Source organism: Medicago truncatula, chromosome 8, assembly GCF_003473485.1.
Source record: "Medicago truncatula cultivar Jemalong A17 chromosome 8, MtrunA17r5.0-ANR, whole genome shotgun sequence".
Lineage (NCBI taxonomy): Eukaryota > Viridiplantae > Streptophyta > Magnoliopsida > Fabales > Fabaceae > Medicago > Medicago truncatula.
Genome location: NC_053049.1, coordinates 9,819,531 through 9,843,677, shown reverse-complemented (window position 1 = coordinate 9,843,677; position 24,147 = coordinate 9,819,531). Strand labels below are relative to the sequence as shown.

General features: G+C 32.9%; 3 protein-coding genes and 1 pseudogene across 5 annotated transcripts; 1 reads left to right on the top strand and 3 right to left on the bottom strand.

Moving 5' to 3' along the window:
- Positions 1-939: 939 nt before the first annotated feature.
- On the top strand, positions 940-4,517 carry LOC25500677 (disease resistance protein RGA2). Its single transcript, XM_013589161.3, has 3 exons — positions 940-1,179; positions 1,268-4,094; positions 4,232-4,517. The coding sequence occupies exons 1-3, from the start codon at positions 1,133-1,135 to the stop codon at positions 4,349-4,351; spliced, it is 2,994 nt and encodes a 997-aa protein (XP_013444615.1). The 5' UTR covers positions 940-1,132; the 3' UTR covers positions 4,352-4,517.
- An 879-nt stretch (positions 4,518-5,396) lies between these two features.
- On the bottom strand, positions 5,397-6,257 carry LOC25500676 (uncharacterized; annotated as a pseudogene).
- Positions 6,258-9,755: 3,498 nt separating this feature from the next.
- On the bottom strand, positions 9,756-12,612 carry LOC25500675 (uncharacterized). 2 transcript variants are annotated; one of them, XM_024773884.2, is made up of 3 exons: positions 12,455-12,612; positions 10,642-11,873; positions 9,756-10,322 (listed from the first exon to the last, which is right to left on the bottom strand). In XM_024773884.2, exons 2-3 carry the CDS (start codon positions 11,834-11,836, stop codon positions 10,279-10,281), a joined length of 1,239 nt encoding a protein of 412 aa, XP_024629652.1. In that variant the 5' UTR covers positions 11,837-11,873; positions 12,455-12,612; the 3' UTR covers positions 9,756-10,278. The 2 variants fall into 2 exon arrangements, with proteins under 2 accessions (XP_024629652.1, XP_013444613.1); XM_013589159.3 differs by lacking the exon at positions 9,756-10,322 and having other exon boundaries at positions 10,375-11,873.
- Positions 12,613-15,206: 2,594 nt separating this feature from the next.
- Positions 15,207-19,204, bottom strand: LOC25500674 (E3 ubiquitin-protein ligase SINAT3). 2 transcript variants are annotated; one of them, XM_013589158.3, is made up of 4 exons: positions 19,052-19,204; positions 18,713-18,900; positions 16,297-16,683; positions 15,207-15,812 (listed from the first exon to the last, which is right to left on the bottom strand). In XM_013589158.3, the coding sequence occupies exons 2-4, from the start codon at positions 18,890-18,892 to the stop codon at positions 15,450-15,452; spliced, it is 930 nt and encodes a 309-aa protein (XP_013444612.1). In that variant the 5' UTR covers positions 18,893-18,900; positions 19,052-19,204; the 3' UTR covers positions 15,207-15,449. The 2 variants fall into 2 exon arrangements, with proteins under 2 accessions (XP_013444612.1, XP_024629260.1); XM_024773492.2 differs by lacking the exon at positions 19,052-19,204 and adding an exon at positions 18,993-19,041.
- Between the last annotated feature and the right edge of the window lie 4,943 nt (positions 19,205-24,147).

Here is a 24,147-nt window from a genome sequence, read left to right as displayed (position 1 = left end):
TGACACAATTGGAGGAGGAGGAAAGAAATGGTTTCTGTGAGTTGTACTCCAAAATCATTTTGCCGTGGAAATGGTTTCTGTGTGTTGTACTCCAAAACCATTTTGCTGTGGGAATGGTTTCCATAAATTTTTGCTGTGGGAATGGTTTCAGCAATTCATTTTTTGAGCTTTCACTACAAATCCATCAAACACTTTTCCAGCAAACAATCATCAGAATCATAACACACTACAAATTTCGAATTCTTCTATTCTCTTCTATCAATTTCGAATTCTTCTCTTCCGTGTCCTTTTTTTTTCCGAATCTTTGAAGCTAGATCTAGGCATATGTGTTTGCTTTTCGAAAATTTTAAAGGTGGATTTGAGTTTAAAAAGAAAATGGATGTCGGATTCTTGAATTTTTTTTTGAAAACGGAGGTTTTTGCTATCTTCGGCGCCGCGGTGCCGCCCTATTGGGCCGGCAGCCACCGCTTGAAGAGGAGGTCGGAGAAGAAACTCTTTTCCAGAGCATCTCTCTCTAAGTTTCAGACTTAGAGAGAGAGAAAGAGTGTTGGTTTATGACTTTTTTTTTGTTTGAAGTTGTTTTTATACGGCCTTTTCTTATGTAAATTCAATGGTTGTGAAGTGTTTATGCACGGTGCATAAGGAAATGACTTATGCACCATAACTTTTCCCACCGACACCATGAGTAAATCAAAAATAAAAGAGTTATGGTAAGATGTTCTTTGGACTGTTTTTAAAGATTTTAAATAAAAAAATTGAAACAAAAAAAATTATTTATTTAAAAACTCAAATATTTCAATTTTTAATGCCTTAAATACATATATTTTTCATAAAATTTTACTATTTTAAACTTTTAAAGAGTATCCTTAAAATAATCATTAGCATCATATTTCAAATAAATTTTTTTACCGACACTGTTGTGGAGCCATCGTTTAGTCATGCGGTGTGGACACGGCACGGTGCTTCTTTTTCTCTTCCATTTTTTATACAATAGTGGTCAACTATTGTTTATTTTTCATATCATTAATGTATTATTATCGTCCATTTCTTGCTCCGTTCATTACCATCACCAAACTCAGTAACGTTTCACGTTTGCTTTAGATTCATATGCTTTCTTTTTTTCATTTGAAGAATGGCAGAGCAAATTCCATATGGTGTTGCTACTAGCCTCATAAATAGGTGACATAATTTTCATCCACCTTATATGGTTGTTTTTGTTTATTTCAAACTTTTCGAGAAAATAAGAAACTTATATTTTCTATGACAGGTTAGGGTCTGCTGCCTTGCGTGAATTTGGACGGATCAATGGTGTTATGAATGAATTGGAAAAGCTTAAGAACACGGTTGAATCTATTAGAGTTGTGCTCCTTGATGCTGAAGAGAAACAAGAAGCACAAAATCATGCTGTTCGAAATTGGGTAAGAAGGCTCAAAGATGTGCTTCATCCTGCAGATGATTTGCTAGATGAATTTGTTATTGAAGATATGAGGAACAAAATGGATGAAACTCATAAGAACAAAGTAACAAAGGTACTTCATTCCTTATCTCCAAACAAAATTTCTTTTCGCCGTAAAATGGCATATGAGATTGAAAAAATACAAAAAGGTTTTAATGATGTAGTAAAAGATATGTCTGGGTTGAATCTAAACTCAAACGTTGTGGTGGTTCAACAAACTAACTGTGTAAGGAGAGAGACTAGTTCTTTTGTGTTGGAATCGGATATCATTGGAAGAGAAGATGATAAAATGAAGATTATAAGCTTGTTGAGACAACCACATGAAAATCAAAATGTCTCTTTGATTGCTGTTGTTGGATTTGGTGGTTTGGGAAAGACAACTCTTGCTCAAATGATTTATTGTGACATGGAAGTGAAAAATTTGTTTGAAAAGAGGATGTGGGTATGTGTCTCTGAAAACTTTGAAGTCAAAACTATTGTGAAGAACATGTTGGAGTCATTAACCAAGAACAAAATTGATGATGCATTATCATTGGACAACTTGCAAACTAAGCTTCGTGACCATTTAACTGGTAAGAGATACTTGTTAGTTCTAGATGACATTTGGAATGAGAGTTATGAAAAATGGGCTCAATTGAAGACTTATTTGATGTGTGGGGCTCAAGGAAGTAAGGTTGTAGTGACGACTCGTAGTGCAATTGTGGCACAAACCATGGGTGTAAGTGTCCCTTATGTTTTGAATGGTTTGATTCCAGAAGAATCTTGGAGTCTATTAAAGAAAATTGCATCTTGGGATGATACCATTGGAGTGAATAGAACCATTGAATCAATTGGTAGGAAGATAGCGGAAAAGTGCAAAGGAGTTCCATTAGCAATTAGATCGTTAGGAGGCATATTACAAAGTAAAAGTGAAGAAAGGGAATTGATTGATGTCCTACAAGGAAATTTTTGGAACTTGTGTGAGGATAAAGATAGCATCATGCCGGTCCTAAAATTGAGTTACCATAACTTGTCGCCTCAACAAAGACAATGTTTTGCTTATTGCTCTTTATATCCTAAGGATTGGGAATTTGAGAAGGATGAGTTGATTCGAATGTGGATGGCGCATGGTTATCTTGACTGTTCAGTTGAAGGGAAGAGCATGGAAGATGTTGGTAACCAATTTGTTAATATTTTCTTGATGAAATCATTCTTCCAAGATGCAAAATTGAATAAAGATGGTGATATAAATGGTTTTAGAATGCATGATTTGATGCACGATCTTGCAACACAAGTAGCTGGAAACGATTGTTGTTACTTGGATAGTACGGCAAAAAGATGTCCAGGAAGACCTGTGCATGTATCTCTGGAATTTGAAGCGTTTTGTTTGTTGGAATCAATGGATGTTAGTCGACTTCGAACTTTGATTATGTTGGGAACCCATTACAACACATTGGATAGAGAGGAACTATCAGTTATTTCAAATTTCAAAAACTTACGCGTCTTGAAGCTAAGTTCTTCTTTGAGCAAGCTACCTTGTTCCATTGACAAATTGAAGCATTTAAGATATCTGAATTTATTAAGGTGTCGTGGACTAGAAAGTCTTCCCAAATTTTTAGGCAATCTAGTTTGTTTACAGACCATAAAAGTTTCATGGGATGAAGTTGTACTTTCTACAAAAGTTGTCTCAAAATTAATCAATTTGAGGCACCTTGAGATTAATAATTGGACCTTCAAAGAAAAGACACAAGATGGATTTCGAAAATTGAGCATACAACAATATGATGGTTCGATGTTTTCCAAATGGCTTTCTCCACTCACAAATATAATTGAAATATCTCTTGATTGTTGTCGAGGTTTACAATATCTCCCACCACTGGAACGTCTTCCATTCCTTAAGTCACTTGAGTTATGTTACCTCGATGAATTGGAGTACATATATTACGAAGAGCCTATTCTTCATGAATCATTCTTCCCATCTTTGGAGAGTCTAAAATTTATGGGTTGTAATATTCTGAGAGGATGGAGGAGGATGGGAGATGATTTCAGCGATATTAATTCTTCACGTCATCTCTTGTTGCCTCAGTTTCCTCGTCTATCTATATTGGAAATTGGTGGGTGCTGGATGTTGACCTCCATGCCTATTTTTCCAGAGATTAAGACGAGACTATCATTGACAGAGTGCAATGTGCAGATATTGGAAGCAACACTAAATATAGCAATGTCACAATATTCGACTGGCTTCCCTCCTCTTTCCATGCTCAAATCCATGGAAATTGGCGAAGTCAGTTCGGATGTGAAAAAACTCCCAAAAGATTGGTTGCAAAATCTCACATCTCTTGAGAATCTTGATTTTTACTTTGTTTCAAGTGAACAGTTTCAAGTAATTGAAATGTGGTTTAAAGATGGCCTCAATTGCCTTCCTTCTCTCCAAACAATCACCTTTAAAAGTTGTTCTCACCTAAATACACTGCCATATTGGGTATGCAACCTATCATCACTTCAACATATCAAAATGATCAATTGTGGAAATTTGGCACTGCTTCCTGAAGGAATGTCACGCCTTACCAACTTACGTACCCTAGAAATCATTGGATGCCCACTCTTAGGTGAAGAGTTCTGGACAGAAACAAGTGCAACAACTAGTATCATTAGACAGGTACTCATATCTTCTTTACAGCATAAAATTCTCAAAGTTTGATAACAGGTCTGGAACCAAAAACTTAAAATGGAATTTTGTTAGTGTGGTTTTCATTATAGAATGTGGTTAATGATGTTTACTTTGTTTTGTTACAGGAAGTGTTTTGGCATGAGGAAGACAATGGGGAACCAAAACGACAATTCTTTTATGAGTCAGGCTACTCTGTACGTGAACGAAACAAACGATGGGCAAAGTTACAATTTAGAAAAATATAAAGAAATTTGGATTTTAGAATACATTGTATTTCTTTGTAACGAATAATATTACGCCTCTTTTATACTTTGTTTCTAGGAAAATTAGACCCTATTCTGTTACACCTCTTTCATTGTGATTGCCAATAATTTTTTCTTTTTTTTATACAGTAAATATAGCCTCATTGTACTCCTTTTGCTGGTGGGTAATAAAACTAAAAACATGTATGATGATGGGAATGAAACAACTCTTTAAAATGGTTTTCAAGCATAACTTCGATTAAGGGAAGGAAAAAAACTTCCTATCAGTGAATCCATGAAGCACAAGGTTTGATCAGTTCCAACATGGCCTAAAATGCCTAAAAAATGAGCTTATAATCCAATTCACAACTAATTCTCAGTTACAACTGCTTCCGCATGATCATCACCGGAGGTAAAAACTGTATTTATGGCAACAAAAATGAAGAATATCAATCTTTATGAAGATATGGAGGAGAAAAAACATGTCTACCCAGTAATATGGTTGGAGCCTAAAAGGTTTTAAATGAATGCACTTCTGATATATCACCTCACCATTCGACATTATATGCAGCATATATATAAAACCTTTCTATAATACACACATATTATAACTTCTATGATAATTAGAAAGTAAAATATGCTGTCACAACATAGTTTGTACGTTGACCCATGTTAATAAATGTACCTACAATGGAAAGTCCATCTACATATACAGCCAATCTCTTTCCAAATATAATCCTTCATATTGGCCTAAATTTCTCAATATAGAAATTCCAGGGTATGTCTATCACAAAGACAAAATAGAGAAAGCACAAAATAATGAGTTACACAATATGTTGGTTCAGAACAATGGCATAGCCTAATCTAGTCCTACTTAGGAATTATAGAATCATAACAGTAAATAAATTACTGAAGTATAAAAGGATCTATGAAGGATTATTATCACATGACATGACACTGACACCAACAATTTTAGAAAATGGAAGCAATTAAATGAAACCATGTATCTCTTGTCCGGCACTTAATTAAGCCTTCAACTTAAGAAATCTGCAGTAGTGAAAAATCTGGCATATGTATGTGCCAATAGCAAACATAATAAAAGACACTGAACTACATCGTAAATACTTCCCCTACATACAAAGTGACAACATAGAATCTAGCACAGGAACAACAAAAAAAAGACCAGCAACACAATATATATCAAATATAAAGTCATCAAGGATAGAGTATCAATATTTCCAGGAATCTTAGCTATGCCGGAGTACTTGGCAATGAAACTAGATTGTTAGTGTGAAGCCATACTTCAATATTTCCCTCATCGATGTCCTTAATCTTAGTCAATTGCCTGGTCTTCACATTGTAACCAAAATGTATCCTCTTAATGCCTGAAAATATATTTCCTATTCGATCTTGATGTAGAGAAAACCGAAAGATAATTTGATCATTGATCCAAAAACGAAATACCACACTCATAATATCAATACCAGGACCACAAGCACCCATACAAACAAAAGGTTCCATCTCATGACCATGTTCCTAAATTATAATCCAAAATGTAAATTTCATATGTTGGAAGTGTATTCACAATGCAAGAAAGACGGTTTCCCATCCATAAATATTTTGGAAACAGACCATGCGGCGAATGGAAAAGTGGATAATCTCGTAAAGTAATTTCCTTGTCAACATCGAACACAATCACTTCCTTAATTGACATCCAATAAAGATCATTGCCTCCACTATAATGTGGTGGCAGTGCGACAAAAAAACACCATCTGTTATCTATTCTATGAGCTTCTTTTCTAGTTATCTCTTTCCATGAGTTATCTATTCCAATTCTTAGCACAGAAAACATACCAGAAAGCACCTGAAACCATGAGGACATCCACAAGGAAAAGCTTGAATTTTCCGGTGCGAGGAACACGTGCTATAGTACATTGATGGTTAACTTTTATATGTTTCACAGAACTAAGAAAAGGAGGAATGCTAAGCCAACGCTTCAGTCATATGCCATCACACGTATTGATTATATTCCCCATTCCTTGAGGTGTTCCCAAATCAGTCCTTTCAAATTGGTCATTCACATCATCTTTAAATTCCAAGAAATAAGAACTACTCTGTGTTGTGCGATTTTCAACATAAAGACCAGGTTTAGAACGTGCACGGCTTTCGCACATTTCAACAAAAAGGGAGCTGGCAATAGTAGCAGCCCAAGCTTTACAAACATACCTTGCAGAATTAATCAGGCAGTTAAGATGAACCAACCTAAGGATATCAAACACCAAGTGTTCAGGAAGCAACAGCGTTGAAATCACTTCACAACTCTTGTCGGCATGATCACGTGACTGTGACTTTGATTCGGAATCTGAGCAATTTCCCTTCTCTGTGGATTTAATTATCTGACTTCTACATCTACCCATTGTTAATTATGCTTAAACCATTGCATATAGTATAAGGCCCAACAAATACGTTACTTAAACCGCCAATCATATAAATAAGAGTTAAAATGTGTTTCTAGTCAAAATAAATAAGGATGAAAAGAATGCAGTTTGTACTTGAGGAAAATGGGTTGTGAGCTATGAAGCATAGACGCTCCTCAGATTAGGTGTGTTCCAACACGGGTAGCACTTCGGTGCATTTGGCTTCTGTGTCTTTGGTGCCTTTGTTCCTATCTCTCTCAAAACCATTCATTCTCTCTCGTTCTCATTCTCGTTCTCGTCCTGTTCCTCTTCTTTTTCTTTCTTTTTGTTGGATTTTCCTTACACCTGCCGCCTCAACAAAGACTACTTTTCCCCACGTAAGACACTCTCACGCACCCAAAATTTTCAAAAATGTCCCTTACGGTTTGGATTTCATAATCCAAACTGAGTTCGGTTTCATAATCCAAATTATGTTTATGTATAATCAGCAATCATAACCTTTTCAATTTCAGCAATTTTAAATTTTGTTTTTAAAAAATATCCAAAAAGCCCAAGTAAAATAATGATAAAAATTATAAAATAAAATCATAAAAACACAAGGAAATTAATATTGCCCTTAAAATGAGTATCCATGTTACAAACATGTTTAGAATTGGTGCTGACGCAGTTTGGATTATGTAATCCGAACTGCATAAGCACCATGAAAAAAATGTCTAAACGATGGAATTTTAAATTTTGAGGGATGGAGTCCCGTAAGAAGTCCTTCTAAGGAAGTCTTGATCCAAAAATATAAGGACGAGAGTTAGGAAGATTAATATTGTCCTTAAAATGACTATCCATGTTACAAACATGTTCATAATTTTGGATTACGTAATCCGAACTGTATCAACACCATGAAAAAAAAGTGTTTAGGGGGTGTTCGGATTAATAGCGCGTCCAATTTTTTTAGGTTTACGGATTATAAAATCCGAATTGGTGAAAAACTCATTTTTTTCCACCCTAGGGTGGGAAAAACTCAAATTCAGATTATATAATCTGAATGATATTTTGATGAAAAAAAATAGGACGCGTGAGAAGCACATAAGGTGGGAAAAGTAATAGTCCTCAATAAATTGTACCAGGCATCTCACTTTGGATCATTACGTGGTTCTCCTCAATGGAGATATTGTCTAGCTGATGTTATTTGTAGTTTTTTTGTGTTTTTTCTTTTACTTAAGTTTTTCTTTTTGATCAAATAAAAAGATAAAATAATTAAGTAAATAGTCATGCAATGTCTATTCCATCTGAAATACATTTAGCTATGGTAAAGCAGGTGCAAGATTTTTAGGAATGCTTTGAACACATTTATATTGCTTAAGCTCACGATGTGGCAAGTGTCGATGACACACATCTATACGTTCGAAAAAGGTCATGTAGTTATTTGATGTCGTAATTGGGGGGAAACGGTGGTTGATATGGCTTGTTTTTCGCATGTCGGACAAGAAGTGGCATTGATATCGTCTCTGAACGTAGAGGACGATGTCGTCTCAATTAAGAGTTTGGTTTGTAGAATGAAGAGCCACGACAACAGTGGTTTTTTAGTACGAGATTGATGAGAACTGGCCATTGAAAACGTAACAAAAACAGTTACGGCAAAACTGAAATAGTTAAAAAGGTGGATTTGAAGGGGAATTCGAGGGAAACAATAAAAGCAATCCCTCCATCTAGCGTCAATGTACTAATAAGAGTCACCGGAGTAAACATGTAACAGTGAGAATGTCATTCCTAAAAGTTACAATGAAGAACCATAGCTTTATAAAGAGTAACTAACTCCTCCAACTTAACTATAGTTAGAATCTAACTATATCTAATCAATGTAACTAACATATTATGTTATGACAATTAATCTAGTTGCATTTCAAGCAGTTACTTGTTGCACAAGTAACAATTATTACTCTTAACTGATCACACTTTAACAAAATATACAAAGTAGAAATATTAGGGATTCAAATGGGTGATTGGAAAATAGGTAGTGATTTCTACGTGATAATTGTTTATTTTTCTTTCTAAAATATGTAATTGATCTCTACAAATACAACGAGTTTGAATTTTGATCCCCGTAAAAGAATCTATTAGCAATATATCAAATGATTAAAAGACTTAAATATCTACTACTTGTATCACACTATGTTGGTTTCGCATTTAATACTTGGGGTTGTCTTATATAGACTCGGTTCAAATATAAATCATACTGGTTTTGGTAAATTTTAATAAAATATCATTTTTGTTATTATTTTTTGTTATTATAATATATTTTTACTAAAAATAGTAAAGATCCATCTGTAAACCATTTTAAAAGAGATTTCAATTAGACACACACCCTTAATATTTTATTTCTATTTTTCTGACTCAATTTTAATATCTAGCAAGACCAAGAATGTAGAGTGGTTGGGTAGAATAGAACAATACGACTCATTAGCATCCTTTGTATCAATCACAAGTCACATTTATCTTCACCCTTTGGCATCAGTAGCTCATTCACCCACTTGAGATTTGAGGTACAACCCATTAATGCTAGCACCAACGAAATTGTTTAAAATTGGTTGTACAAATGTCATTCCTCTTACTAAACCAATTCAAAAAACTTTTCCAGAAATTCAGTATATGATACACTTGGGAACAAAGATTTGACAAGTATCTTGATTAGAAAATGAAAAGGAACTAGTAATTTGGTAAGTCAAAACTTGAAACCAGCATATATGTATACACATATTATGACTACCTTGATAATTATAAAGTAAAATCTGTGGTCAGAATTTAGCATGTATGTTCATCCTACTATGCAAAGTTCACGCTACAAATACAATCAATCTCATTCCTTAGCTTAATCCTTTCCTTCAGATTAGTTTAAATTTCTTGCATGTGTAAACCATTAGCCAAAATAACAAAACACATTGAACTACATCATACATACCTCACCTAAATAAAAGACCAGTAACTCAAAATATATATATATCAAATACAAAGCCATTATCTTTTCTAAATAATCCATGAATATGGTTCATAAGAATTTCAGGTCATGAGTGAAAAATCCACTTTTTCTCAACCCATAACATATCACATAGAAAAGAGATAGAATACGAAGAAAAATGGTAGAGAAAATTGAGGATCAAAATACATAATCCCATTTCCAAGCATCGCCTCAATTGCAGAGGAATAACTTATAGGTCTGCACATCAGCATTGCAGATGCATTTTCACGCATTTTATCAAAATATAAAGATTCACAGCGTAACAACCACAATTAAAACCATGATCTATATGGTCTGTGATGACCTCCCTCATTCTAATAGTTTGAGTCATTTTCATGAAGCAGCATGACATATTGCCGTCGACCACTTCGCAGAGTTGGAGAACATCACTCAAATATATATATATATATATATATATATATATATATATATATATATATCAAACAAAATATATTGCCTGATTTTATTCCCAAGTGTTCATTACTTTCACATATTGCCTGATTTTATTCCCAAGTGTTCATTACTTTCACATATAGAGTAATGTATCCTGCAATCATACATTTGTATTTCGAGGATAAGAAAAGCAACAGAGCACAAGATTTGTCTCAATTCCAAGTAAGTCATAATTCATTCGAATAAGCATAGCTAAAGATTCATAATAATAAAAGCCAGACTAACTAAGCAAACACTCATCAAGTGTTTCCACATCAAAATAGAAACATAACTACTTGTTTTTCAGCTAAGAGAAATATAAACAATACAACAACAACAACCAAGCCTTATGCCACTAAGTGGGGTCGGCTAAGAGAAATATAAACAATACTACTACATATATTATAGCAGAAAACTTAGCTATGCAGGAGTACCTGGCAATGAAACTAGACTGTTAGTGTGAAGACATACTTCAAAGTTGCCAACGTCAATGTCCTCAATCTTTGTCAATTGCCTGGTCTTCACATTGTAACCAAAATGTATGTATTGAAGGCCTGGCAATAAATTTCCTATTGGGCTTTGAGGTAGACGTACTCGAAAGATAATTTGATCGTTGATCCACAAACGAAACTTCACATCCGTAGTATTAAGCCTATGACCACAAGCAGACACATAATCAAAAGGTCCCATCTCATGATGAAGAGACCATTTTCCTGAATCAAAATCCAGAATGTAGATTTGATATGTACTATAAGTATCTTTAGTCGCAATGCAAGAAAGGCGATTTCCCATCCATAAAAGTATCGCAAGCGGACCAAAACGCATATTTCTAGAGGGAAGTGGATATTCTCGTACAATAGTTTCCTTGTCAACATCCATCACAATCACTTTGTCATATGTTATCCAGTAAAGATCATTGCCTCCACTATAAAGCGGGAACCATAAGAAATGCCAACGAATGGGGGCTTCTTTTTTAGCTATCTCTTTCCATGCATTATCTATTCCGATTCTCAGCACATAGAAAACATACCAACAAGCACCCGAAACCTCAAGGACATCTATAAGGAAAAGCTTGAATTTGGAAGTGCGAGGAACACGTGCTATAGTATATTGCCACCTAACTACTATATGATCCTGAGAAAGAAAACGAGGAAATCTAAGCCAGCACTTGAGGATAGGGTTCACGACCGAAATTTGCCTAGCCATACTCATAAGCAGCAATATGCCATCACAACTACCGATTACATATCCTAGTTTTTGAGGTGTTCCTAAATCAGTCCTTTCAAATTGGTCATTCACATCATCTTTAAATTCCAAGAAATAAGAACTACTTGTTGTGGTGCAATTTTGAACATATAGACCAGGCTTAGAACGTGGACGGCGTTCGTATGCTTCAGCAAAAGGGGAGCTTGCAATAGTAGCAGCCCAAGGTTTGCAAACATATCTTGCAGAGTTAAACAAGCAGGTAAGAGGAACCAAAGTAAGGACATGAAACAACAAGTCTTCAAGAAGCAACAACTTTGAAATCACTTTACAACTCTTATCATCGTGATCATGTGAGTTAGAGTCTGAATCAGAGGAACCGTGCTTCTTCATGGATTGAATTCTCTGGCTTCTACGTCTATCCATTTTCAATTAACTAATTGATGTTATTGTGCTTCAATCACTGCATAAAGTATAAGGCACCAACAAACAGGTTAGTTAAATGATCAATTATATAAATAACAGTTAAATGTATTTTTATTCCCTATAATTTTGTTTTTAATTTTAAGCGGTTTTAGTGTTATAAATTACAAAACTGCATAGATACTTTGAGCGTTCTCGTGAGCTTAGCTCGGTTGGTTGGTAGGGACATTGCACTATATATGCGGAGGTCCGGGTTTGAACCACATATTCCCCGTTTATTCTCTAAAGAGTTGAATTTCTAGCCACTAGGCTATTTGACAAAAAAAAAAAAAACTTAGTCCAAAAAAAAAACACAGAAAAACATAAATTTATAATTATAGGGTTTGAAAAAATGGGTAATGACTTGTGAGAGTAAAATAATAGAGATAATTACAAAACGAGGTTTGAAATACAGTGTGAGATAAAGCAAGTACGGAAATTGTTTGGTTTGGTTTTTGATCCCTGAATCTAAATTTGATTAATGGTACTACTAATAGTGGTGATTATTAATATTGAAAATGATTACATTATGATACAAGAATTGAATAATAACAACATTGAAGAACAGAGAGTGAGTGATACCTAAAGAAGAAACATCAGGAAGGAGGACTGCAAGAAGCTCACCCGCTGCCGCCGTCCCGGCAACCGTACGGCGTCTGGCCCTTTCTAGTCGCGTTCTTCTGTTTTGCGCGCTTTCCGTTTTTTCCTGTCTAATGTCTTACTCTACCCGGAAAAAAGAACTTTCATTATATATATTGCTCCATATCCATCTCAAAATAGTTTACATTTTTAACATTTTTTAGATCAAATATCATTTTTTATCCTTTAAGTTTCATAACAATACTGGTTAGTCTTTTAAGTTTTTTAATTTCCAAATAAGTCCTTTAAATTGTTGTTAATTCAATACATCTATTTGAAGTTTTTAAAAATTTGAAGTTTCAAATAGGTCTTTAAAAGGATAACGGTGTATTAAATTAACAACTTAAAGGACATATTTGAAACTTAAAAAACTTAAAGGACTAATCCGGTATTTTTATCAAACTTAAAGGACCAACAAATGTATTTAGCCTACTTTTTATGATTAAACTCTTATTTATTGAATTTCATTTGATTTAACTACTCAACTAACAAAATTTCTTTCAAAATAAAACAACTCAACTAACTATAATTAATGAATGTATTTTAATAAATAATACTAATTTTATCGTTGAAATCAAAACATTTAATCATTTCCTTAAAAATTGTATATAAACATTAAACGACTATTATTTTGAGATGGAACAGTGTGAAATATAACCATATGTATGTCGACCTTTCACTCATTTATCCATTTTTATATTTTGTCTTAAAATTTTCAATCCCTCCAAAATTTGAATCTCATAACATTGTATCATTTTTGAAATCAAGTTACGTGAATTCATCGCATTTGAGACCTTTCTCATCACTAAACAAAAGGCTAGTTTGTATTTCTTCGAATATTTGGTATAATTTTTTCTCTCTTTTTTCTTCTTCTGAGTACTAGTTAATTTTGGATTATATAATCTAAAATATATTGTTTATGAATTTGGTATTATAATTCAAAATAGGGACAAATGTGCAAAATTTTAATTTTTCTCATAATTTTCTTCAATTTATTGTGTTCCACAGGTTTTTAAGGCATATATGCGTGTGTTGACACCACACTATCAAACTTAATATTATGACACCTATGATAATTCTTTATCTCATTTTTGTACCACAAATTGAACATAAAACATGGTTTCTCTCGTTATAATTTAGTTATTGTTCCAACTTCGAGTCTGCAACAATGCATTTATGAGATATTGTTTCTTTTGGGGACATGTGTAAGCCCCAACAGTTTTTTAGTGTTTAAAAGATGCCTGAATACAAGGTATTGTCCACTTTAAAACTTGTGTGAGCCTTCATGGTTTTAGTGGTCGAAGGTTCTAGCCCTCAAGAGTGACATGGGTTCGACCCTCACTTAGCACGTCAATGTTCTGATCTCAAGTTTACAACAATTTGTTTTAGAGTTATTGTCCGAGTTTGGCCTTGTGTGAGCCCTCACGGTATTGTTCTTTGTAAAATGCGCCCAGCTGGATTAAGTAGTGTGTTTTGTATATAAACCACCCTTGGTCACCACAATTATTATAACAATAAAACAAACTTAAATCTAATTGAAATGTGTGTGAAATGAAGAAATGTGTCACTCATAAGGTCTAAGAGAGAAGTGGAATTGTATGACTATTTGTCATAATTTTATTTTTTCCAAGCATAAAATTTAACTTTGTCTACATAAAATTTAATTTGATAGTCACTAAACTTAGAATTCTTTCACTCAACGGATATTATTTAGATTGTGAACCTCAAATTAGGATTCGTTTCATGGTTATGGGGATCCTTGTAGCATGTTGAACTTGTTTCCTCTGAATGGCAATGATTAAAACATATTTAGCACACCTTATAGATATATCTTTTCGATAGATTCTCTCTAATAGAGATTATCTTATTCAAGACGTGTCAAACACTAAACATAAACGCATCTTTCAGTCAAAAATCAAACACATCCTTCCATTAGACCCTGTTGGTCCTTATTATAAGTTTTAATCGCTTAAAACATTAAATGGTTGATACAAAAAAAAAAATGATTTTAATATTTACAATATTTTTTTAATAAATACTTTTATTTCAGCATGGTGTAGGCACCTCCTTGAGATTGTTCGTGTAAAGTAGCATCATCATTGAGACAGCTCTTTATAACTGGATGCAAGTGTGTAAGACAGTGAGCCTCATAAAACTTTTCTATAGAATATTCAGAAAATAATGTAGAAACACAACATGTGTCAACTATTATTATGCATGCTAAGACACCAAAACACATCATTTCCATATGGATAGAAGAAGAAAAATGATAAGGCAAGTTACTGTCTATGTAAAGTATGGAATTAGACTGAATCAAAAAAAGTATGGAATCAGAATAGCTGCGGTAAGGTAACTGATCTCGAATGCCCGATCTAAATCACAATGGTCGAGATCAGTAACAATAAATTAAATGAATGTGTAATCTGAGCGGTTCAATCTCAAATCAATGGTTGAGATTTAAAACTGCGACGAACTGCGTGAAATAATTGATACAGGTGATCCAGGTCTGTAAAGTATGTAGACAAGTACCACTGATGTCTAACACTAGTGATTGGTATGTACTGACTAGTGAGTGTATTTGAGTATTATAAATCTCGGAGTACCAAGTTTGATTCCTAATCATCGAAAAAGTATGTAGACGAGTTAAGCCATAAAGAAAAATGCAATTAGCAATGCAAAATTTAAACACATTTACGAGAATAAAAAAACTTTTGGAGGAATTCAGCATATGATACACTTGAGAACAAAGATTTGACAAATATCTTGGTTAGAAAAGGAAGAGGAACTTGTTTTGTTATTTTGTAAGTTGAAAGTTGAAACCAACATCACCATTCAGCAAGGTGTAATGTAATTAACTTTCCAAAACTATCAACAACTTGAAAGAACATCAATTACCCCCACATAAATTAAATATATGGAAGGAAATGATGCAAACAATCTAGCTACACAAGTTGGGTATGCAAACTCCACCTTCAGGGTTTTGCTGTTCTTTCCATATCCTTCCTGTTACTCGTAACTTCAGCTCTTTCCTATCTCCACCAGAGAAGAAAAGTGCCATGTTCCGGTATATAATGAGGCCATCATGACTGTCTCTAACTTTCTTGTGGCTGTCTCTAATGCTCCTTGGACTGCCCTCGTAGATTAGTTTGCGTCCGCTCCCTCCTACCTCAAGACTGTAGCTGTAGCTCCTGGCATCTCTTTCATCTCCCATGAAACGGAGAAATGCCATGTAAACTGGAGCCATTCCAAGTTGAAAGGCTTCAAAATGGAGACAGAAATATTGTCCAAAACAGTGGAAGACCTAACAGAGACAATAAAACAGTGTGGCTTATCAGTTTGGATGAGGATGAGAAACAATAAGTGTAAGTTGTATATATGTGCTTGTGCACCCCTGTTTGGATAAACAACTTAAGTAAGAGTTTATCATATAAGTGTTTATGTATAAAACATAAGCTATTTTTATAACAACTGATAAAGTAAAGTCAAACTATTTTCATATAAGTTACAACCTGTTTTCATAAGCTATCTTGGAGAGCTTATGGAAATGAGTTAAGAACAACTGATGGACATGTTGTCATAAGCTATTTCTATAAGTTGTCTCAAACAATCTCACAAGTGCTTATTGCTCTAAGAAATTTAATAATAAGAAATTTAAGGTCCGCCCTTTGTTGTTTTCCAAAAGAAATTTAAGCATACAGTTTCATTATTCCTCTAATGTTAAATCGTGTAGATCATTTTGTTTTCATTTCTTATACAAAGTATTATTTAGAGAACGTTATACTTACTGTTAACATCCATGTAGCATTTTCTACTTCCATGGGATTTGACTTGACATAACGATGATTAAAAGTGCATCCAGAATGCATATCAACTCTGTGGTCGTCCCTTAAATGAGCAACAAGCTGTGAAATATCACCGACAACAGAACAGTCTGATCCGGCATAAGGGCAGTTATAAGGTCTGAAGTTACAAATAGACTCGTGTTTGAGTTTGCTGTAATAGGGAAATATCTCTGGACAGCCAACAGAGGTGTATCTGCAAGGAAGTTCAAGTGATTCTGCTATTTTTTCCAATGCTAAACACCGAATATCGCCCAGTTCCTGTCTGCAAGTTGGGCACCTGTTGTGTACCCTAGTCTTACAAGTTGAACATAGGGTATGCCCATTGTGACACTGCAAAAACAAAAGTTGAAAATTGTTTTAAGACATAATCTGATCACATGATACACCATTCCTTGTTGAAATAAACTTATGCATTAGCTGAATCCTGAAATTAACGAAATACTCAGATTTAGGCCTTTTTTTCTCATAAACAACTAAATTAAGCACTTGTACCATAAGTGTTTCTGCATAAGCTATTTATATAACAAAGGTTAGTCAAACTGTTTTCCTATAAGCTATCATCGGAACTTATGGAAATAAGATGAAAACAGCTTATGAACATTTAACAAAGGTTAGTCAAACTGTTTTCCTGTAAACTATCATCGGAACTTATGGAAATAAGATGAAAACAGCTTATGAACATGTCATAAGCTGTTTACATAAGCTCTTAATAATAGTCCATCATTAGCTATGTGAGACACCAGATGAGTAGAGAAATTTCATGTGTTAGAAGCTATTTCCATCCAAGAAGCTAGTAGTTGTTTGAAAGTGGTAAGATGATGAAAGTTTTCCGGGGTCAACTCAAATTCTGTGATCAAGAGTATGACAAAGTTTCAATATAGGTTACAACGCCAAAGAAAAAGCCTCGACAAAAATCCAACAATAGACGTTTCATCTTCAATTGGATATATATGTATGGTTTCTTGTGCATTTTTCAATGAAGAATGTATATATATTGTCACTCACTCAAATTTTATGATTAAATTTCCTAGTAATATAAGTCAGGTTTTATGGCCTATTTAATAGTATCAACAAATTAATCCTAGGCATAACTTACAAATCGTGTTTGCATTGCAACAAAAAAAATATCGTTAACTTTTTTGATATCCTTATCAACTAAGCATTCCTATATAGAATGACATGGTATTGGTTCTTCTCACAATTATATAGCCTCTAACCAATGTATCCAGTTTTTTAACCTTCTTTTGGAGTACATTCAACAAAGGTATCCAATATTCCTTTAAACAAAAAAAAAATCCACCTGAACATTTATGTCTTCTGTAAGATAAGATAAATGTTCACAGTCATACCATACCTTTCTCCAACCACATACCAAGAAATAGGGTGGGGCAATAACTATCTTGTTTAACCATTAAAGTCATTTGATTTTTATCATCCAAATAGCATTACACCCTAGGTAGGCAAAATGATAGTGCATATTATTTTTCACACCCTTTCCAAAAGCACCAATAGAAGCACAGTAAAAAATTTACAAGCACCATAAATCAGCCATTTTCTATGTTGCTTTGCAGTAACAATGAATATATGATAAAGGGTTGAAATGAAATAGGATTATAAACAGTTTAATTAAACAATTATAGCATATGTGTTTATCATATTAGTGCTAATGTGTAAACAATTTGTATGACAGAAAATAAAAATAAAACCAAATTGTTTTCATATAAGCTATAAGTTGTTTTCATAAGCTATCTTGTTGAGCTTTTTTGTCAAAAAAAAAAAAATCTATCCAAGAGATTTTAAGGAAATAAACTGAAATTCTGAAAACAGCTTATAGACATGTTATGGTTGTTTTCATAAGCTCAACAAATTTGAGCTAAGCGTTAAAGGAGTCGGAGGTCCTAGGTTTAAACTCACACGAAAGAGTAAATATTAACCTAACAACTAACATATGTCATTCAAAAAAAAGAAAATTAAAATAAGCTTCTTCCAAACAGTCTCGCATATACTTATATGCGCACAGAAGTTCAAATAAATCAATTCATCTTAATTGATGAATAATTCACACATGAATAAATAACACTGCCAATATAAAAATGAATTCAGTAAAATTCATTTTTTTTTTAAATATAACTTTACCAAAAAACAAGTTCCATAAACAAAAAAACTCATGACAAAACATACAAGATCCATATAACAAAATCATACCAACAAAAAACCTAAACACAATTCACAAAATTTCAACTAAAATCATACCTTAAAAAACAAAAACAGAAAACACAACAAAAAAAACCAAATATAAACCAAGATCAGAATTTCTAAACATAATCCAATTCAAACCCATGAAGCAAAAAAGCCAAACCTGATGAATTGGAGGGTACATTGAATTAGTACAAACAGGACATTCAAGAAGCTCATGAACACTAGTAGAAGTAGGAGTACCATTACTATGTAGCTTAGAAGTTGTTGAAGATGAAAACTGATGTGGATGCAAATCTTCATCCATCATGATCAATGAAGAAACAGTACTATCTGAATCCATTTTTCCACCTAAAATCAGAAAAAACCAAACAAATCAATCATGGGTATGTTTGAAAATGATGAAAGAAGACATAAAAGAGGAAAAAGGAAAGATTTTTAACTTGGTTGATCAGAAAAACATAACCCCAAATAGGAATCTAGGATGTTTTGTTTTTCTTACCTTTGTTCTTGTTGACAGGAAGTACTGACCGTTTGATTGAAATCTAACGGTTGTCAGAACTTGAGAGAGAGGGAGAGAGAGAAAGAGGATTCTGATAGAATGAAGAATGAAAAAAGGAAGAAAAAGTTTGAGTGTATTAGGCTCAGTTGTGGGTCCAGGTTAAACAGAGAGTTTACTTGCCATAATAATCATTGGTCATGGCAAAGGTCTATAATGAGAGAGAATGTATTGTATTAATAATTAATAATATAATACTTTTTTTTTTTAAGGAATAATATAATACTATTATTTTGGTGAGAATATTCATTAACATGTTGTAAGAAAAAATAAAATAGTAATTAAAGATTTTTTTTAGATTATTATAAAGAATTATCAACGGGTTAGAAAGGTGAAACTAAAGTTTAAATTTGAAGTTGAAAGGTATCCAAATTTATTATTTTACACATTTCAAATAAGATTACTTTAATAAAAGCAGTATATGTGAAATCAGAAAATTTAAAGAAAAACATTATTTTCTAAAAATATACGCATATATAAATGGTAAAACATTATTACATATATATGCCAGTTATTTTTTTAATCTTCTTTTAGAAAAAAATAAGATAAATGGTAAAATGATTTAATATCCGATTCTTATATAAATCATTTTTTTTTAGCTTATAAGTGTGTGAAATCAGATTCTTCTTTTTACATGAATTTCCTAAAATTATTGATATCCATTTTCTATTTAACATTTATCACTAATTTATAAATGGTAAAATAAATTAAAGATGCATGAATCTAGATTCTTCTTTATATGAATTACCTAACATAATTGAATCCATTTTTTTTAATGAATAAATGAATCCATTTTCTATTTAACATTTATCACAAATTTATGTAAGAAACATTTTGTAATACAAAAATTGGGTTAAATAAAACTTTTAGACCCAATAGAGTACCAAAATCTCTTTTTTAATTTTATAAAAAAAATTATTCGCCCAATATTTTTTTGTTAGCAATTTTAGTCTTTTTAGTTTTTTTTTTTTTTTTGACAAATTTAGTCTTTTTAGTTGTTAACTTAATTCATGAGTAATTTTCAAAAAATTTAATATTTTTTACAAGCATGTTTAAAATATAATACACAACTTACCAAAAAAAAAAAATTAATTGCCAAAACTAAATATGGATTCTTTTAGTGCCGCAAAAGTTCAAGAAACCAAAATAATTGAATTTTGGACTTACAAATCAAATTTCAAACTCTTTTGTTGCAAAAATTTCTATCATAACATATCTCCAAAGTTTGATAGCATTTTGAATAGGTCTCGATTCATTTTAATTTTTTAGAAGGTTAAAATATGATTTTTAATCCCTGTAAATATGTTTAGTTTTAGTTTTAATCCTTGTAATTTTTTTGTTTTATTTTTGGTCTCTGTAAATATGTCTCATTTTGTTTTTGATCCTTAACACCATTTTTGTGATGATTTACACATGTGGCACATGATGAATGTACCCATTTATTAGAAAAATAGTACCTGCAAAATCTTTTGATTTTTGAAAAGGTCCCTGCAAATTATTCCATGGACTATTTTCAAAAACAAAATATTTTGAAGGGACCAAAAACAACAACTTTTTTTACAGGGATTAAAACCAAAACAAAACATATTTGCAAGGACCAAAACCATAATTTAGCCTTTTTAAAAATCATTTTTATCTTTTCCTAACTCTTAATTAGAGTTTAGAGCTTCTACTAAGAAGAATCTTAAAATAAATTTCTAAATGGATCTCACCTTTGCACAATTCACCTATACAACCCTTCTAAAAATCTACTAAATGAATCTCATCAATAACTACACATCATTATATTCAGCTCTACGATAATTTATTTATTTTTACCAATAACTCTTACTTAGTTTGTGGGATCAAAAAAGAGAGAATATACTTGTATAAATATTTTTGTTCACTTAATTTTAATTAAACATTCATTCAAATTATCGTTTGATGAGATAGTTATTAAATATCATTTACTAATAGGTAAAGATACTTTCTGTTGAAGACACTCTTAAGAGTCTGCTTTAGGTGGTAATGTTTATTTTGATGGATGTTGTTTTCATGGGTGTTGAAGGTATGGTTGGGTTAGGTGTTGTGTAGGGGTGTTTTGTATGGAGTTTATTTTCGGGTGGTCGGCCTATATACGACGTCTTTAGTTTGTATTCTCTGCTCTGAATCACCGACCTCTATTCGTTTTGAGCAAAGATCTGATTTTCTAAATAAAATTTGTTATTTCAAAAAAAAAAAAATGCAGTCATTGGTCAATGATTTAACAAGTATACTAAATGTGTGGTCAACTAATAATATTCATAATAAGTTCGTCTCTATATGGATTGTGAAATTCCTACTTACGATATCGCGTTTAATTAATTAGAATCAAGTATCATTGAAGTATGCACTATGCAATATGGTTAAGTTGACACAAATGAAGAGAGAAGTGATTGATTAGATCATGTTTGATTCCCCTCTCTCTCAATGCTCGATAGTAACTAGGTCTATTTCCTACGATCCTCTAATTTGATTTGTTTTCAAGGTATTTAAACATAGTAGCTAGCTTTATAGTTGGACATTGCCATCACTTTCTCATATAGGTTATCTTCAAGTCCAGGAACTAGAACTCTTCTCATCTCATCTCATCTCATAATTATAACACCTGAAGTTCTTAGGTTTGTTCTTAATCGTAACTAAGCGTCAAACTGTTATCCCTAATTGTAATAAGTTATTTCCTATTAATAAACCTATGAACAAATAAAACATGTGCAAATTCCTACAGCTGCTATCAGTGGTCGGTGAGATTAAATCATGTTATTGATATTTGTAAAGGCGTGACAAGCATTAAGAACCATAATAAATTGACGGAAATTAAAAGGAATCATTATAGCAAATAGAACGAATAATAACTAGTGCAAATTGCAACCAAGGTTAACGTTCAATTGAATTGAAAATGGGGCATCCATAGAGACACACAAAAAGCATTCGGTACAGTGGTGGAGCCAGAAAAAAATATCAGGGTGGACCACTAAAATTAACTGTTGAAAAATTGTTTAAAGTTTCGCAAATTAGACCTATGATTGAATTATTTAAATTTTCAGATGGGCCACTACACCACTTTGCAGGAATTTGGATCAACCAAAACATAAAATCGACACAAAGTTGCATAAAATCTCGCAAAATAAACCTATAATCGTTGATTTTTTAATTTTTTCGGGTGGGCCGTGGCCCACCCCAGCCCATGAAGGGCTCCGCCACTGATTCGGTACAAGTTATAAATGAATGGAAACTTTTAACAAAGTGATCAATGGATTACATAGTTCAAGTAGTTATAGAGATGGTCATCTATATGACATAACTTAGGAAATCAGCTACTCATGATATTTTAAACCTAAACAAAATAATATGTATAGAAATACATGAATTGTAAGCATCGTTGGTTGATTTCTCGCTGGTAACCTTCCTAAATTGCAATATCGACTTTCGCTCATCGTTAAAGTGTGTTTTTCAAGTGAGACAATGCATCTGTATTTATAAGCATGTAAACCATGACTTTCTAAAACAGTGTGTGCATGATGCACACCAGCTTTACTGCTTCACATCAAGGGCGGTAGCGATCCACTTCGATTTTTTTCATGATGGCGCGATGTGTGGCTCATAGCACGTGTCACGTCTTAGGCAGTGTGGTTCCATTCTGAATTCCCTTGTGATTGTGCGAACGTGGCTCAACACATGCATCACGCTTCTTCCAATGGTTGACTCATTTGTGATGCTTCATTCCTTATCGCATTTCGCCTCACCGAAATGTCCGTAGTGACTATACCCCAAGAAAACACTTTGATATTCTTGTAAAGAGTATAATGCGACCATGAAGTTGCCTGGTTTAAGTGATTGTCATGTTTCAAGGTCCCATTCTTCATTTTTCTCTCTTTTGCGCATCCATGTTGATTTATTTTCAAAGACTCGACTAAAACAACTGAAACTTTACTAGAAAGACCTAAAACTAGCTCCTAAATGATGATAAAACTACTATATGTCTGTCATCAATCTCTCTTTAACAGGGAATACTATTTTACTACCTTCCTTTAAAGTCGTGGTCATGTTTTTTTTTTCTTTCTATTTTTAGGAGTCAAACTCAATATCCCAAAAATGTATGTGCATGTAGGAATCAAACTCAATATCTCAAAAAATTATAACAATCACACACACTTTGCGTTACTTTGGTGGTCACGATCACATATTGCAATCTGTTTATTAGTGAAAAGAATTAGCTTTTTGTTTTATAAAAATCAACTAACATATTGAAGGGGGAATATCTTAAGGAAGGGTGAGTATTTTTTTAGGGAATTTTTAACCATTAATCAACTTGAAAAAAATTAAACTCCATGATAATGAGCCAATTAGCTGGTTGTTTTACGACTTAATTCAACTACAAGTACAGAGAGAGACTCGGAAAGTTTTCAGTGTGAACCGTTAGAGGATATACTCATTTGAAAGATGGCCCTATAGTATAGTACTTTAGTAATATATATATAATATATGATATGATATATCCATTATTAATTCTTCTTGAGTTACTTTAAGGTTTCATTTTATTGTAAGAAAAAACTTATGATTTCATTTTCTGAGTTGACAAGGGTCCCGGATGTAAAACTCTTTCCATGCATGCGGGATGTTCTTTGATAAAAGCTATTTTGCATTATACTTTTCTTTTTCTTTTTCTTTTTCTTTTTCTTTATTTTGTTAAGCTTGTGTTTCAATTATTTTTTTAGCAAAAGGTCAATGTAAAAATTTATACCGCAAAGTAATTTGAATGCAACCACTAGAAGGAGTTGATGACATTGTATGTCGTGTTCGGGGAAGCCTACAATGAGAACCATTTGTTTTGTAGGCGTTGCTTCGCAAGGTCAGTTCGAGTATACATCTTCAAGTGGACTAGCACGAATGTTATTTTGCCTGAGAACATTGCTCCTCTTCTTGATTATTTTTCTTCCTCTTCATGTGATAAGAATTATAGGAAATGTCTAACTCTTATTTGACACACGACGGTTTGGAAGATTTGGAAGGTTACGAAT

Bases quoted from the DNA above. Each gene is read 5' to 3' on its own strand.
- LOC25500677 (XM_013589161.3), top strand. From the start codon at position 1,133: ATGGCAGAGCAAATTCCATATGGTGTTGCTACTAGCCTCATAAATAG. The intron at 1,180-1,267 runs GTGACATAATTT...TTTCTATGACAG, and splicing joins GCTACTAGCCTCATAAATAG to GTTAGGGTCTGCTGCCTTGC. The intron at 4,095-4,231 runs GTACTCATATCT...GTTTTGTTACAG, and splicing joins CAACTAGTATCATTAGACAG to GAAGTGTTTTGGCATGAGGA.
- LOC25500675 (XM_024773884.2), bottom strand. From the start codon at position 11,836: ATGGATAGACGTAGAAGCCAGAGAATTCAATCCATGAAGAAGCACGGT. The intron at 10,323-10,641 runs GTACTCCTGCAT...GTATGATTGCAG, and splicing joins CAGTCTAGTTTCATTGCCAG to GATACATTACTCTATATGTG.
- LOC25500674 (XM_013589158.3), bottom strand. From the start codon at position 18,892: ATGGATTCAGATAGTACTGTTTCTTCATTGATCATGATGGATGAAGAT. The intron at 16,684-18,712 runs GTTTGGCTTTTT...TTGTTTTTGCAG, and splicing joins TGTACCCTCCAATTCATCAG to TGTCACAATGGGCATACCCT. The intron at 15,813-16,296 runs GTAAGTATAACG...TGTCTCTGTTAG, and splicing joins ATGCTACATGGATGTTAACA to GTCTTCCACTGTTTTGGACA.